Source organism: Camelus dromedarius, chromosome 4 (assembly GCF_036321535.1).
Source record: "Camelus dromedarius isolate mCamDro1 chromosome 4, mCamDro1.pat, whole genome shotgun sequence".
In the NCBI taxonomy this organism is placed as follows: Eukaryota; Metazoa; Chordata; class Mammalia; order Artiodactyla; family Camelidae; genus Camelus; species Camelus dromedarius.
Window position 1 is genome coordinate 46,432,617 of NC_087439.1, and position 15,149 is coordinate 46,447,765.

The window sequence follows — 15,149 nt, forward strand, 5'->3', positions numbered from 1 at the left end:
TGGTAAAGGGTGCCCTCAGGCCACTGTCCTTCCTCTTCCCAGAAGTGCTCTGTGGCTGGTTTTCCAGCCCATCTTCTCTAGAACTAGGACTGCCAGGCTTTGGTTTATGGGCTTGATGGTGAGTTCTGACATCCATAGCCTAGTATCTGGGGTGAAGACCTACTATCTCACCTTCACTTGACTACTTAGTTTTATAGTAATAGTGGCCCAATTCTATTTTAAGATGAGAATGATGAAGTCTCATAGAAATTATAAATGTAGAGCTTTTAGGCAACTAGGACAAATTTTTACATTTCAGCATAAAAATGACTTGTGATTTTTTTTGGTCACTTCAAATACTTTACACATTGCTTTCTTATTTCTATGGAATCCTTGTCACTGTTTTAGTGGTCTTAGCTATAAGTAACTTCAAGGACAACACTGTTGGATGTCAAGTAGACCCTTTATTTCAGATAACTATTTATGCCCGTATACTTTAGACTCGGCTATGTGCTTTATTGTGAGCATTAAAGAAAATGATCTGTTTTCCAACACCTGCATAACAACTGGGCCTTTATCCTCTTGGGAAATGCTGTTTGATAAACACTGTAGCTTTATCATCCAGAGGCTGTTGCCAAATGCAGTTAATTAAGAAGAAAAAAAAAGATTTTTTTACAGGTTTCTGAAACAGATCCACTTTCTCCTTGTAATGGCATCTTAGCTTGAAATCCAGGAAGCAATGGTGTATGGTATCCATATCCATGATTTCCTGAATTGGAGAAAAAGTGTGGAAAGCATCTGGGGAGAGGGAGGCTCTTTACCAGCTTGTTTCCTGTAAGCTCAATTGGAAGACCTTGTCTGTGCAAATAGATTTCAAAATAGAGCCTGCCCTTTGACTGTCTCCATAATTACATGGCTTGCTCTGTATTTTATTTGGCAGCCACAGCAGTTAACCCCTGGAAGAAAGGGGCTGATGGCATGGCCAGCTTAGCTCCCCAGACATATCCATGGGAATGAATAAAGCACTGTTTGGGGAAGCCCATAGCTGAAAACACACCAGAACTCAACTGAAACTTTTTAAAAACAAGTTTAATAATGTTTATTATGATTGGTTTAAAAACTTACTTAGCCCCTATTATTTAGATGGTAGAGAGGTATTAACTGTTTAAAAGAAAATTGGGGGAGTTCCTTGTTGCTTTGATGTAATCAACGTCTGTCAACAGGATGAATTTGCTTTTGTTTAGTTCCAAGGGCCCTTGTCCTTTAGCTGTGCCCAATCAGTGTTTGCTTCAGCCTGGGGCATTCCCCTAGCTGTTTGGGGTTTTTTTTTCTTCTTCTTCTTCCTCCTCTTCTTCTTCTTCCTCTTCTTCTTCAACAGATACACAGGTTTATTTCTTATGAAATGTGAGCTTCTCTTCTGCTTTATAGTCTCCTTGAAATGCAGAGGAATTTTCATATATATATATATATATATATATATATATATATATATAATTTTTAAAAATTGAAGTATAGTCAGTTACAATATGTCAAGTTCTGGTGTACAGCATAATGTCCCAGTCATATACATACATATATTCCTTTTCAAATTCTTTTTCGTTAGAGGTTACAACAAGATAGTGAAGGACTTTCAGTCGTTCTCATTTACTTTTGAAATATGTACCTCTTAGTACTAGATTATAAAAATCAATGGGAGTTACATCAAGTGATGCAGGCTCTTTAATTTTCCTTTCACAACATTTGTGCAAGTTATCAAACCTATCAAGCGGACAGTCAGTGTTGTAGGTCAGGAAATTTAAGACATGGCTACATCCGCAGTGCTCTCTTTTGGACTTGAAGCACCCGGTGCTGTAACAGCCTGTGCTCCTACTCAGGGTAATTGGTTGGAGTTCATGAAGTGTGACCTTTCTGTGGTTCTAAATCAGCACCTTGAAAATATATTTTATGGTGCAGTCCCTCCTGAGGAAGCAATATTTCTAAACAGTTAAAAATATCTCAGATTGCTGTCACAAAGTTGCTTTTTAAAACATTAATGGTAATGTATTATTTTAGCAAATCATTTGGTTTAAAATTAAAATTATCAATGAGTGTAAGAGCCGTATTTGAAAATGAATTAGCAAAACAGTGTTGTTTTCTCTCTTAGTAATCATAAATCATTTAAATCTGGCAGGCATTCCTCCCTTCATCCAAAATAATTGCCTCCATTTGTAAAATCAATTAGATGTTGATATGCTATAAATAATAGTTGTGTAAGTAGACTTTGGCATTTGCTGATCTTTATGAAAAAATACATTCAGTAAGACATTTCACAGGGTGTCTTTTAAATTACGTATTCTCTCTGGTTGACAATGTTGGCTAACGTGAAGTGATACAGGCTACTTTATTGTGTTGTTTTCTACCCAGATATTTGAAGCCTGTGAAATATAACGTAACAGGATTGATGGTGCTTTGCAGGGTGTAAGTGCTTCCCTGGAAACGTACAATGAAACATAGAGGTGTTGGTAGCCCACACTTGAGTACAAACGTGCTTTGTTCAGTTTTACAACTGCTTAAGATAATAAGCATTTTAAGTGTATCTTTGAAAGTTCATTCAGACCCCTCCCTTAAAAATACTTGTTGACCAAAAGAAAACTCACATTTCCCAGGGTAAAATCGGCTTAATTAAGGGTCATTAATAGAGGTGCACATAAAAACCCAGGGCTCAGTGGGTGAAATGGAAGCGTTTCATTATGTAGTGTAGAATGCATGCACAGATAACAATTAAAATGGACCCTGAGTTAAGAGGCCAATGAAGATAGGGCATGTCGCTTGCAGCAACATTAGTTATTTTAAATGCATCCCCCCCACCATCATACTTGAATTCTGTAGTCGCACCTTTCAGGCTTAATTTGTAATGGGAAATAAAATGCAGCTTTTAGAAATTGATGTTACTACCGAATGTGAAAATATTTAAAACCGTAACCTAGATTTACATTGCAAATACAAATTTAAAATATGAAGGGTGTACTGCAGGATCCAGAGGACAGATAGCAATTTCAAGAGACAGTCAGGCTGCTCAGTGTGCTCCTCTGTGAAGGGAAAGAAGCAGTTGCCTATAATTTTCGACATTCAGCTCAAACCAGGAGCTGACAGAATTTTTATGACACTGAACATAAATTCTTATTATTACCTGTGATAACTGTAAATATTGTAGTATTCATTACAAATAACATATAGATTTACTGCCTAAGGAAACCCTATATAGAGTTTCCGTTACCTAATTGGCAGTAATAACACTCAGTAGGATCATGTCTTTTAAGATCAAATTAGTCCAAAGCAGCTCCTTGCTGATCTGGGGCTCTCCTCTGCTGAGGTTTCTGATTTCCTACTGGCATCTTCTAAACTTCAGATTAGTCAACTTGCCCCTTGTTTCCTGAAAATAGCTTTAACCAAAGACTGTTTACTGTGAGTCCTGGGTAATGATGGTGCCCAGAAGATGGAGAGACCAGTCCTGTGGTGATGGAAACCTGGCTGCGGTCCCTGCCTCTGATAATGGACATCGTGCACCAAGTTAGCTGTAACATTGATGGTAGCAAGTTGGAAGTTAGATGTAGTCATAAGAATATATCAGGAGTTCTTCTATTTATTTATTTTTTAAATTGAGATATAACTGACATGTAACATTGCATTTGTTTTGGATGTATAAAGCATTGCCTTTATAAAGAGAGGAAATATATAGGAAATTCAACAAACCTTTTCGGCAGTGGTCTACAGCAGACACTGTAGTTTGTAACCCTGAATATAATTGGGGATTTTAATTTTGCTCACTCTGCATTTAGAAAGTTTGTTAATTATTATTTATTAATTATACTATGATAAACAAAGTTGAGGATCTTGCCCCCCTTCCATTTTTTCCACGTTAATTGGAGGACCATTATCTTCTAAAGGTTCATGCTGTAAGACCATTTCTTCATTTCACCTGTGAAAATACTAAATTGTTTTTTTCTGGTTTATAATGAATAGTTCGTGGAATAAGCATGGTATGATACCTTATTATCCTGTTACTTTGTGACAACATGTATAGGGTTCTTTTATCAGATTGAAAGAAAAGATTTTGCTTCTAATAAAAAAAATTTCTTGTGAAAGTGGAATTGCTGAATATACTTCAAAACCATAATTGTCAGTGGATTGCATATGTTCGGGCTTTGTTCTCGATGTTTAGGTCACGTGTGGATGTGCCTCATCTTTTCGGCAGTGAGCCCATCATTTGGCAGGACAGGTGTGTTGGCAACAGTGTTCCTCCTAGAAGTGAATGTCTCAAAGCCTCATCCTGATATCCTTGTAGAGGCTGGTGACTCCATGCCTCGAGTTTAAGTCCATAGGAAAGATTCCCCCAATAATGACTGTGTACTTGAACTTGATAATACTGATAAAGATGATCTCTCTTTTGTGTCATCAGCTGCATTGAAAAAAATCTTCATCAGTCTTAAAATTGATTGGACTCTGCATCATCCCATTGCCTGGGATGTCGCATGACAATCAGATGCTGCTGAATGAAGGCACAAATGTCAGAGCTGAAAGAGACCTCAGAGATGATGAAGTTCAGCTCCCTCATGTCACTAAGCCTTCTGCAGCAGTGGGCAGTGTCTGTGAAGTGCTGCACAGAGCTTGGCCCCAGGAAGCTCTCAGCCAGCGTTCACTGCTATTGTTGTTGCGCGAGGTCACACAGTTAGCTCTTGGCAGAACCAGGAGCAGAATCTTTGGCTCCAGTGCTGTATCACTTGGGCCCACTGTTCATGAGGATTATCACCATCTAATATAATCAAATGTACTTGTCGGTTTACTTCTTGTCTGCGTCCCACCACAGAATATAAGCTCCATGAGGCAGACTTTTTCACCTGGTTCACCTGGTGTCCAACGCATGGCATGTAGGAGGAGTTCAGTAAGCAGCTGTCAAATAAAAAAATAAATAAATGTAGAGGCCCACAGGTAAATAAATATGTTGAATATTCAGAAGGGAAAGAAAAGATACTAACATTTATGGAACACCTACTTTTTGAAGATGGTTTACAAACACGTGCTCTGTCAGCTGGTGCTCACAGCAGCCTAGTGGTGAGGAAAGCACTGCTGTTCCCATATCATGGTGGAGAAAGCGGGGCTCAGAAGTTTTGGTAACTCAGATCTGACTTCAAAGCGCATGTTATTTTCACCACCACAATGTGTCCCACTTAGAACTGTTCTAAGACTTTTCATGAAAAGTATCTTCATTCTTAATGTTGGCTGATCCCATGGTATTTTTTTTGACAATTAAAAAAAAAAAACTTTCCTTGAAATCAAATCTCTGAAGAAACACATTCTATAGCAAAGCGTACCAGCTACGAGAGCCCATGCACACTGTTGAAAGGCAGTGTGGAGTGGCAGACGCAGCCCTGGATTTGCATTTTGAGGACTCTAGCCAGGGCCACCAGAGTTGTGAGCCTTAGTTCCTCATCCGTAAAATAGTGACATCAACAGCCGACCATCTCCCTAACAGAGTTGGTAAGAGTTAGTGTATGTAGAGCACCTAGCACTGTGATTAAGTAAACAAAGTGGCCGTTAAGTGTTGACCACGATGGGGAGAGTATAGCTCAGTAGTAGAGTGCACGCTTAGCATGCATGAGGTCCTGGGTTCAATCCCTATGTACCTCCATTAAAGTAAACAAATAAACCTGTTTACCCACCCCCCAAAAAAAATCTGGAATTAAAAAAAGAAAAAAGAGTGTTAACCACTATTGTTACTATTTCTATTACTGCTATCATTATTAATAGTCATCATAATACATGCTTTCCTCAGATTGTTTCCACCTGAGCCTTTCCTCGGCTTTAGATAGGACCCAGATTTTCCATTCCATGTCCACAGACTGCCCAAACCAAACCTCGCTGAAGCATGTATTTGGTCAGCAAAGGGAGCCTGGCTTGAGAAGGAGGGTGAATTAGGTCAACCCATCACCACTTTTGGAAAAATAACTTAATAATCATAATAGTAACTTTTAATAATTTTATGATAGCGTTTACATTTTCTGAGTGTGTCCTGGTGCGTCATTAGCTCATGACTTTCTCATGCACGTGAGAGAAGTAATGGACTCTATGGAGGACCCACTTTCCCTGAGCTTTGGCACTTCCTGCAGGAACCCCGGGGGAGTTAGCTTACCATAATGTGCCTCCATTCTTCAGCTGTGAAATGGAGCAGTAACAGTTCACAGCTTATGGGGTTCTCACGAAGATTAATGATCTAACATATGTAAAGGGTCTAGTACAGTAATTGACACGTAACAAGTGCTCAGTATCAGAAGCTATTATGAAGCCCATGTTTTCTTTCTCATTTTACTTTTTAAGTATTCTTGAAGGAGCTATCGTTTATTGAACATCTACTAAATGCCAGGCACTTTCACATACCTTATTCCAATTAATTCTCACCTAAGACTCAAAGCAAGACCCTTGCTCGGGGACACACTGCTAACAAGTGGCAGAGCTGAGATGGAAGCCCAGCGATCTGCTGTCACTAGGGGACTACCCTGCCCCTCACAGACCAGTTAGCTAACAAGCCTCAGGCTGGGCTGTTGTCTTTAGGGAAATGCTGTACTTTACAAGCTTTAAGGAATATGTACCTGCCTCTATCAAGCAACTTTTTTTTTTTAAAGAAGTGATATTACTGGCAGCATTTTGTCTGGTGTTTGGGATTGTTTAAAATAATACCCAAAATACCTCAGTAAGTTTGAGTCAACAATATTACATTCAATTTTATAGAAGAACATAACTGAGTGAAACTTGTGACACTGAAGCAGTGACCCATGGGGTGTGTTTGCATCTGTGCCTTTTTCCAATTCACTTAGGAATCTGGAGTTTGGGGGCCCATACTCACCTGCAATTTGTGTTTCCATTATGTTTCACAGCTGAAAGGTTACTCGAGACCAGTAATTCTCAAACTTTAGTGTGCATCAGAAGCACCCTGGGAAGGGATTGGTGAAAACAAGGATTGCTGACCTCTTCCCAGAGTCTGTGTCAGTAAACTGAGGAGGGGCCCAAGAATTTGCATCTTTCTCCCACGTGATACTGATATGCTGGTCTGGGTACCACATTTTGAGAACCAGCGCTCTCAACCAGGAGTCAACAGACTTCTTCTGTAAGGGGCAGAAAGTAAATATTTTAGGCTTTGCAGGCCATATGTTCTCTGTCATAACGACTCAACTCTGCCACTGCTGCTCAAAAGCAGCCGTGGATAACTGTAAGCAAATGAATGTAGCTGTGTTCCAATAAACCTTGATTTATTGGCACTGAAGTTTAAATTTTGTCTAGTTTCACGTGTTACAAAGGTTTTTTTATGATTTTTTTTCAGCCACTTATAAATGTAAAAATCATTTTTAGGTTGTGGGCTGTGTAAAAACCGGCAGCAGGCCGGATTTGCCCTTTGGGTTTATTGTTTGCCAACCCTTGGCAGGCAATTATGACATGTTGGGGACTTTTTTAAACTATTGTTTTAATTATAAAATGAATGCAGGTGAATGTTTTTTAAAGTCTACCAGTATAGAAGAAAATGAAATGAATCAGGAAGTCTCCTCCCTTACCCCTAGCCCCAATCCCATGCCCCAGAAATAACCACTATTGGTGAACATCAATTTTCAGAAATGTTATAGGCATATACAGGCTTATGTAAATGGATAAGCACTTTTTACATTAATGGACTTTTTATACGTATTGCTCAGCTTTTGCTATTTTCCTAGCAATATATTGTGACCTCTTTCCATATCAATACATAGAGGTGATTTATTCTCTTGAATACCTCTATAGTTGTCTGTTGTATAGACTTACCATAACACATTTAGCCAGTCCCTCCAGATGGACATTTGGATGATTTCTCATTTTTCTCTACCACACAGTGCTGCAGCTCATCTTCGCACACCTGTCACTGCGTAAGGTGGAATCCTGGGAGGTGAACTGCTGAGACGAAGGGTGTATGCATTTAAAATTTTGATAGATATCTCTAAATTCCTGTTGTGGGTACTTTAGGGCCCTACATTCGTTTTCTTTCAGGGTTACATCCTACATTTTTGCTGTTTAGTCTTTATCTGACTTGAGCATTCATGACAATGAATTTCAGTATAATGCCTCACTGCACATGAACTTAACACAGAGTAGTAATCCTGTCAAGGGCAAAAAGTGCAGCTGGCAATTTGTCCAGGATTCGTGAAAGAAAAACGGCTTTAAAGAATATAAAGCCACGCAAGCAGTGCCCTGAACCTAGGGTCATCCTGGACATTGCTGCGTTTAAGGTACCACAGCAGAAACTGTTCTTTTTATAGACCTGGTGCTTAGCAGCTATTTCTATATGTTTGTTTCCCGCTAGAACAGACTTTTCCATTGTCGAACTTTTATGTAAACATAGTATTAGCTAATAAATATGCTGTGCCACTGTTGTACTAGAACTCGGAATACCACTGCTTTCCTTTCTAGTTGGGGCTTTTCCTTTTTGAGCCAATAAAGGATTATAATAATGATTTAATAGACAACAATGCAGCATCTTAAAATGTAGCACTGAGAAGGGTTTTTTTTACTGAAGATAATGTCTGCTTCTTCTCCTAGGTTGTCATAGGACTTTGTCTTCACCACTCAATCATATCTACTTACACAAGCAATCAAGCAGTCAACAAAGAAGAAATTTCTTTTTCCGGAGACAAAGAGAGATTTCACACAGTATAGTTTTGCCGGCTGCAGTTTCTCCAGCTCATCCGGTCCCTAAGGTACTGTATTGCCTATTATCTGCTGCTTTTTCCAGCCAAGATAAAAGGTTAACTGCAGAAGCGATTGAGTATTTTTGCACCTTTGATTTCTGAGCCATCTAATTTTTAAACTTGGTCTGTGATTTAAAATTGATTTGAGAAGTTCTAACATCCTGCAGTTCTATAATGTTCATTTTTTAAAATAAAGCTTTGAGCTTATAACTGCTTAACTCATTTAGAATTTAAATTTCTATCATGAAATTTTCCATATTAAATTTCTAACATGAAGATAAAATTATATGTATGTAGTTTCCTAACTTTTGTAAGGAAAAAAAATTGACTATACAGTTGGAATCATTCAAGAACGATTCCTTGAAACTAATACACTTGATGCTTTTCCGAAAGCTTTGCTCTTATACCTTCTGTGTTATTAATGCTGTGCTCTTTGAATCTTCCTTTCAAGTAAGTTAAATAAAATGTCTTGTCTCAGAGCACTCTTTTTGATTTTCTTTCAGAGATTTTAATTCTGTAAAAGACAACCTATCCATTTTCCCAAATGCAATGTAAAGGAGGTGTGCGGTTCATTTCAGAAGAATGAGAATAGCTGAAAGAAATAGAGATTTGTCACAAAAATCACCTGCTTTCCCTCTTTTTATATATATATTTTTTGCAGTAAACCCATACAAAGCATATTCTGTTCCCTGAAGGTGAGTGGCCCATTTTTGTGACAAGGGCTGACGAGACAGGCCACCAGAGCCCAGAGTATGTTCCTGGTGTACACTCAGTAGAAGAGAAAAAAAATCTCCAGAGACGTGACTGGATTGTTTTAGAATTTCAGTGATAAGCCAACAGCCCTTCTGCCTGTTGTAACCTGGCCAGTTCACCAGGCAGAGAAGAGGCAGGGCTGTGGGGGACCGAGTGTGTTTTGCGGGCGCCGGTGGGGAAGGTAAAGGAAGGTAGATGCCACCCACAGCTCAGCCGCTGCAGCCCAGGCAGTGGTGTTACCTGTGTCAGAAAGGCCCACCTGAACACGAGAGTAAGAGAAGGCCCTTAAATCCCGCATGATGCGCTTCACAAAGAGCAGAGCCCTAACCTCAGCCCTTCCAGGGTTGCTGTGATGGTCAGTTGAATAGTGTTATCTCCCTCAGCTTCCTGTCCCCAACTGCTGTGTAGCCTTACTGAGTACCATTCAACAAAGCTGGTGTAGCAGCTTCTGTAAATATTTTGTAAAGAGCTGTGCAAAACCTTGAGACCGAAAGAAGCTCTGTGTGTAAGACAGTATTTATTTTCTGAATACTGCCCATGGATTTAAGCTAGTGATGGAGAATGCTCTCCAAGGGTGATCAGAGTTGAACGTTTAGTGTTTGAGGAGGGGGAGCTTGTTTTTGACAAATGATGGATGTATTCAAAGTATTTTTAATGTACTTGAAAAAAAAAAAGAAAGAGAAAGGAAAGAGCTGTTTTGTTTTGTCCTCAAGTTTGTCCTTAGTTTGGGTATAGTTGCAAAGTGTCAGAGAAGTGTATATGTAATAGGCATCTGTGGACTTGACAGTCAGCCTTTTACAGATATTCATTCAGAGAGGGTGTTGTGAGCTATCCTTTGCATAAATTGTATCCTTGTGTGAAGGAGATGAAAGTGCTCTTAATTAACCATTTGGCAATTGGGAAGCTCGGTGCTATTTGTCATTAATGGCAATAGACTTCTAACAGGGTTGGTGGAGGGGAAAGAAAAGAAAACTACTGTTTGTTTTGACCAGAAGTCTCCTTCAGTCCAGTTTGGCTGAAAGCACAGTAAGGTTAACAGACCATCCAGAGGCAGCAGCACTAACAGGCAATGTTAAGTTCAAAAGGGCAGGGGAAGGGACTGGGGGCAGCCTGGAGGGTCTGTTGTGCTGGCTTCAGAGGTCGGTGCTCCGGCAGGAAGGGCAGAGCCCCATGAAGCAGGAGGCTGTGTCCGAAAAAATGACCCCATTGTCGTGCGCTGGGTTCTGATCTTCGTTTTCAATCCTTTTTCCTGAAGCACATAAAGAAGCCAGACTATGTGACGACAGGCATTGTACCCGACTGGGGAGACAGCATAGAAGTTAAGAATGAAGATCAGATTCAAGGGCTTCGTCAGGCTTGTCGGCTGGCCCGTCATGTCCTCCTCGTGGCCGGGAAGACTTTAAAGGTGGTGTCTCACCAACTCTCAGAAGACTTACATAAGGGACCACAGACCCTCCTAATTTTTCTCTTTCCCTTTAACTCTTCTTTTGTACACATCTAATTTGTTCAATATTAAGTAAAGTCTTGGGATGGGGAAAGGGGTTATATTATTTCCTGTTTATTCAAGAAGGAATCTAAAATCCACGTTCAATTTTAAGTAGCAGAATTCAGGATTTACCTGGGGCTCAGCCTATCCAAGTTGATCCATGGCAGACAGCTTCGACTTTTGCCCCCTTATTCCTGCCTGCAGTTTCTGCTTTTATTCCCCACATGACTTCCGTGCACCTGAAGAGTTGCTCTGCCTCATCCTTTGTCCCCTGTTTTCTTGCATTAGCTCTGCAAAGAAAGATCAGACCAGATACTAAGCTATAGGTACTTCAGCACTGTAATTGTGTACACCATCTTACTACAAGATTTAGGTGTTTCAGTGTAACCTGAAACTGAATCTGAACCCTGCTATGGAAGAATCATAAAAGAAAATATGGGCCCGTACTTACCAAAAGGTGGGCAGAATTTCAGAAGTGAGACTCAAAGATGAAATCACTTGGTGTATCATCTGTGTAATAGACTCGTTACAGCAATGCAACTAACGGTGATATGAATATAAAATAACAGAAAGAAACCTATTGAAGAAACACTTAATTTTTAATAAAAAGATTTTGTTTTAGAATTTTACTCATGATTTATGAGCTTATGGAGATAGTCTTCTACAGATAAAATTTGATTTTAGTTTTCTTTTAGCTTGAGAGCAATCGAGTACCTTCTAGTAAGGGAAAAATATTTTTAAAAAGTACATTGATTGTTTTAGGCACAAGAGAAATCAAGATTAGGGAAACCGAGTCTCTACAAAATGTATCAGACTTAGTTTTTAAAATGATGATCCGTAATCTCCATGTAAAATCCATGCAATGCTTCGCTGAGATATAAAGACATGGGTTGACCTACTTTTCAAGCTTTGGCATCTAAACTGAAGATCCTTTTGAGAACGTATATGCTTCAGCTAGCCCAGGGCCATAACCATTGACAAAGGGGAAGGGTTGCCTAAGAACGTATTTTTTAAACCTTCAGGCCAAAAAGGAGTCCTGTCATTTAATGACTCACAAATGATTTAAAGGATCTTAGAGTTGAAATTTTCCACTTCCCGAGAGCCCATAACACCATCATATGCCCCAATGATTGTCAAAGAGGCCAATTTAGGATTTTAATGTTAATCATAATTAATTAAATTGTCATACTACAAGTTAATCACAGTAAATTTATACACTCTCACCTGGACGTGCTATAGCTATAGGCATAGTCAATAAATACAGGAAATGTCTTCAACTGTCACTCCACAATTTCTTTATTTAATATTTTAGGTTGACATGACAACTGAAGAGATAGATGCTCTTGTTCATCAGGAAATCATCAGTCATGATGCCTATCCCTCACCTCTAGGCTATGGAGGTTTTCCAAAATCTGTTTGTACCTCTGTAAACAACGTGCTCTGTCACGGTATTCCTGACAGGTATTCATTGCTTAATAACATATTGCTCCTTTGGAAACTAAAACATGAAACTGAGATCTATAATGTATGTTGAAAGACACTATAGTTTAATTGAAACCCACCTGCAAACTTTTGAAGCTGATTATGGTAAAGCAAAACTTTTGAAGTATTTTGCTTCTAAATGGACATAATACCAACATTTAATGTTTGTTAAAGTAATATGTAATCCAGAAAAGTGATTGTACATTAAACATTTCTTTTACTCTCCTAGATTTTAACCATTTAAATGTTAAAAATCCAAATGCAGGCAAATATTGGTTATCAACTATTGTTTTGGCTCTTTGCAAAATTAAGGTAACTAATAACATTTTGTCAAGAATAGCAGATTTGTAAACAATGGCAATATATGTTCATATTATGTATTTCTTATAAAAATTGAAATGACTAACGTACATAAAGATTAACTATAGTTATTCCATTCATTCCTTCTGCACTCCGAATTATCATCGCAGCTTATTGGTTCAGTGGTAGTAGTCATTAGGTATTTCTTCTTAAATTCTTTTTATTGAGATCTGTCTGTCACCATTGTTTTTTTCTGTTTATGTTTCCAGTCGGGCTCTTCAGGATGGAGATATTATCAACATTGATGTCACGGTGAGTAAATCGTATAAAAAATAGTCTTTGATTAACTTCAGAATTGCTGGTAGCAACAGGAAGAAGAGTGGATTGAAAATGCGAACCTCACCGAGGGAAGTGCTGTTTACTTCTAGACCCAGACGCAAGCAGCTAGCTGGTTTCCTTTTTTTGTCTTTAACTCTGTGTTTATTCCAGGTAAACCCAGGCCTGACTTGAATTTAGGGCTGGAATCAGATGCACTGAGATCAATGTTGGCCTAAGTGAAATGTCAACCCAATCCTGCTATGTGTCATGTTTTTGAGAAGGTGTAATTGTTATTGATCCACTGTGTAGTTAATGCAGAGCGCCACGGCACTGGGCAGCTGCTGAAGCTGGATATGTATGAGATGAGCTAACGCGAAGAAAGCCAGCATTTTTCCTTCACTCTGCCAAGATTGATCTTCCTCTTCCTGCTGATTTTGAGTGGGGCCTGTCATTATCTTACTCTGTCATTAGGGGCTACATTGGCCTGTGTGTGTCAGTCTATTTGGACAGCAACTCTTTTGCTAGCAGTGTTCCCTAGATTTATTAAAATCCCTGAAGGTAACGTTGTGTTCCATTTCTGGTGGAGAGAGCCTTGAACTCAAAGCGTCCCAGCAGAGTGCTTTTCTTTTTGAACATAAGTTTTCACCAAATAGTTAACAGCCTTTCTTTTAAATAACAAGCCCAAGTAATTTAACACAGGAACTTCAAACTATACGAGCTCTAACCTTTTCTAATTTTCTTAGCCTTTCCCTATTCTCAGACTCAGGTTATTTGCACTTTGGCCGTTCGTTTTACTAAAAGATTTTTTTTCCATTTTTTTTATTGAAGTATAGTCAGTTTACAGTGTTGTGGCAATTTCTGGTGTACAGCATAATGTTTCAGTCATACATATACATACATATATTCCTTTTCATATTCTTTTGTTATAGGTTACAACAAGATATTGAATATAGTCCCCTGTACTATATAGTAGAAACTTGTTGTTTATCTATTTTATATATGGTTGTTGGTATCTGCAGATCTCTAACTCCCAATTTATCCCTTCCCCGCTGGTAACCATATGTTTGTTTTCTACCTCTGTGAGTCTGTTTCTGTACTAAAAGATTTTGTAATGGTACCTTTAGATTGTGGAGATTGTAAGTAAATTCTATACATCTGATGATTAATAAATACATTTAAAAGAAATAAATATAAATTAAACATCTGAAGAGAACTAGTTGAGACAGACAGCATCCAAGGAGTACAGTTTCTATTACTGAGGAAATATTCTGAGTAATAGTTATTTCATATCCCAACCATGAAACTTACATGGGAGTGGGAATGAGGTGGAGATTGGCATCTAGTAACTTAGTTCAGTCTGATTTTTAGTTTTTTAAATTAGTTCAGCCTTTTTCCTTCATGTCAGTTTGTCTGAGGAGATAGCCAAAGATTCTTTTATTGCTAATAATCTTTACTATATCATTTTGTCCTACTTACAATACTTGAACATTTACTCCACATATATTCTGTTGATATCTTTCCAACTCAGAATATGTAGAAGGAGGTATTTTATGAAGTGTGCCTGAAATGAAGTATCTTTCCATGATGCACTTTTCTTTTGAATTGTACCTGATTTGGGGACTTTCCATTTATTATCTCACCTAATCATGCCCTAATAAAATATTGCTGCTTTGAATAAAATCAGCAGACTCTTCCCTTCTGCTCCCCATGTGTCCAAAGAGAATAGTTCATGGCTTTTTGAAGTTTCCTGAAGACTTTCAGTAAACAGTTCCATTTTTAACATTCAGATGATCAGAGTGAAATGTTTTCAGGTGTCTAGAAATGTGAAGGGATCAAAGAAACATATAGGTCAGTATCTTAAAAATCATATTTCTTATGAAATATTTTATTAAGTGAAAGACTCCATTATTAGATCCTGTACTTTTATCAGAAAATATTCACTGCGTTTTCTAATTGTTTACTTCTAGTATATACCACAAGAAAATAGACTTATTTCCCCCTTGAAGGTTGAATACTAAAAAAATACAATGTGATACCCCATATTAGTTGCTCAATAAACATGTGTTAAATAAATGAAGTATAAA

General features: G+C 38.4%; 1 protein-coding gene across 1 annotated transcript in view; it reads left to right on the forward strand.

Annotated features, from left to right (window-relative positions):
• METAP1D (methionyl aminopeptidase type 1D, mitochondrial) overlaps positions 1 to 15,149 on the forward strand; it is an 83,088-nt gene that overhangs the window by 56,362 nt on the left and 11,577 nt on the right. Inside the window, 4 exon segments of the mRNA XM_031451652.1 lie at positions 8,578 to 8,735; positions 10,735 to 10,884; positions 12,278 to 12,426; positions 13,017 to 13,059. Coding sequence (XP_031307512.1) covers positions 8,578 to 8,735; positions 10,735 to 10,884; positions 12,278 to 12,426; positions 13,017 to 13,059 — 500 coding nt within the window.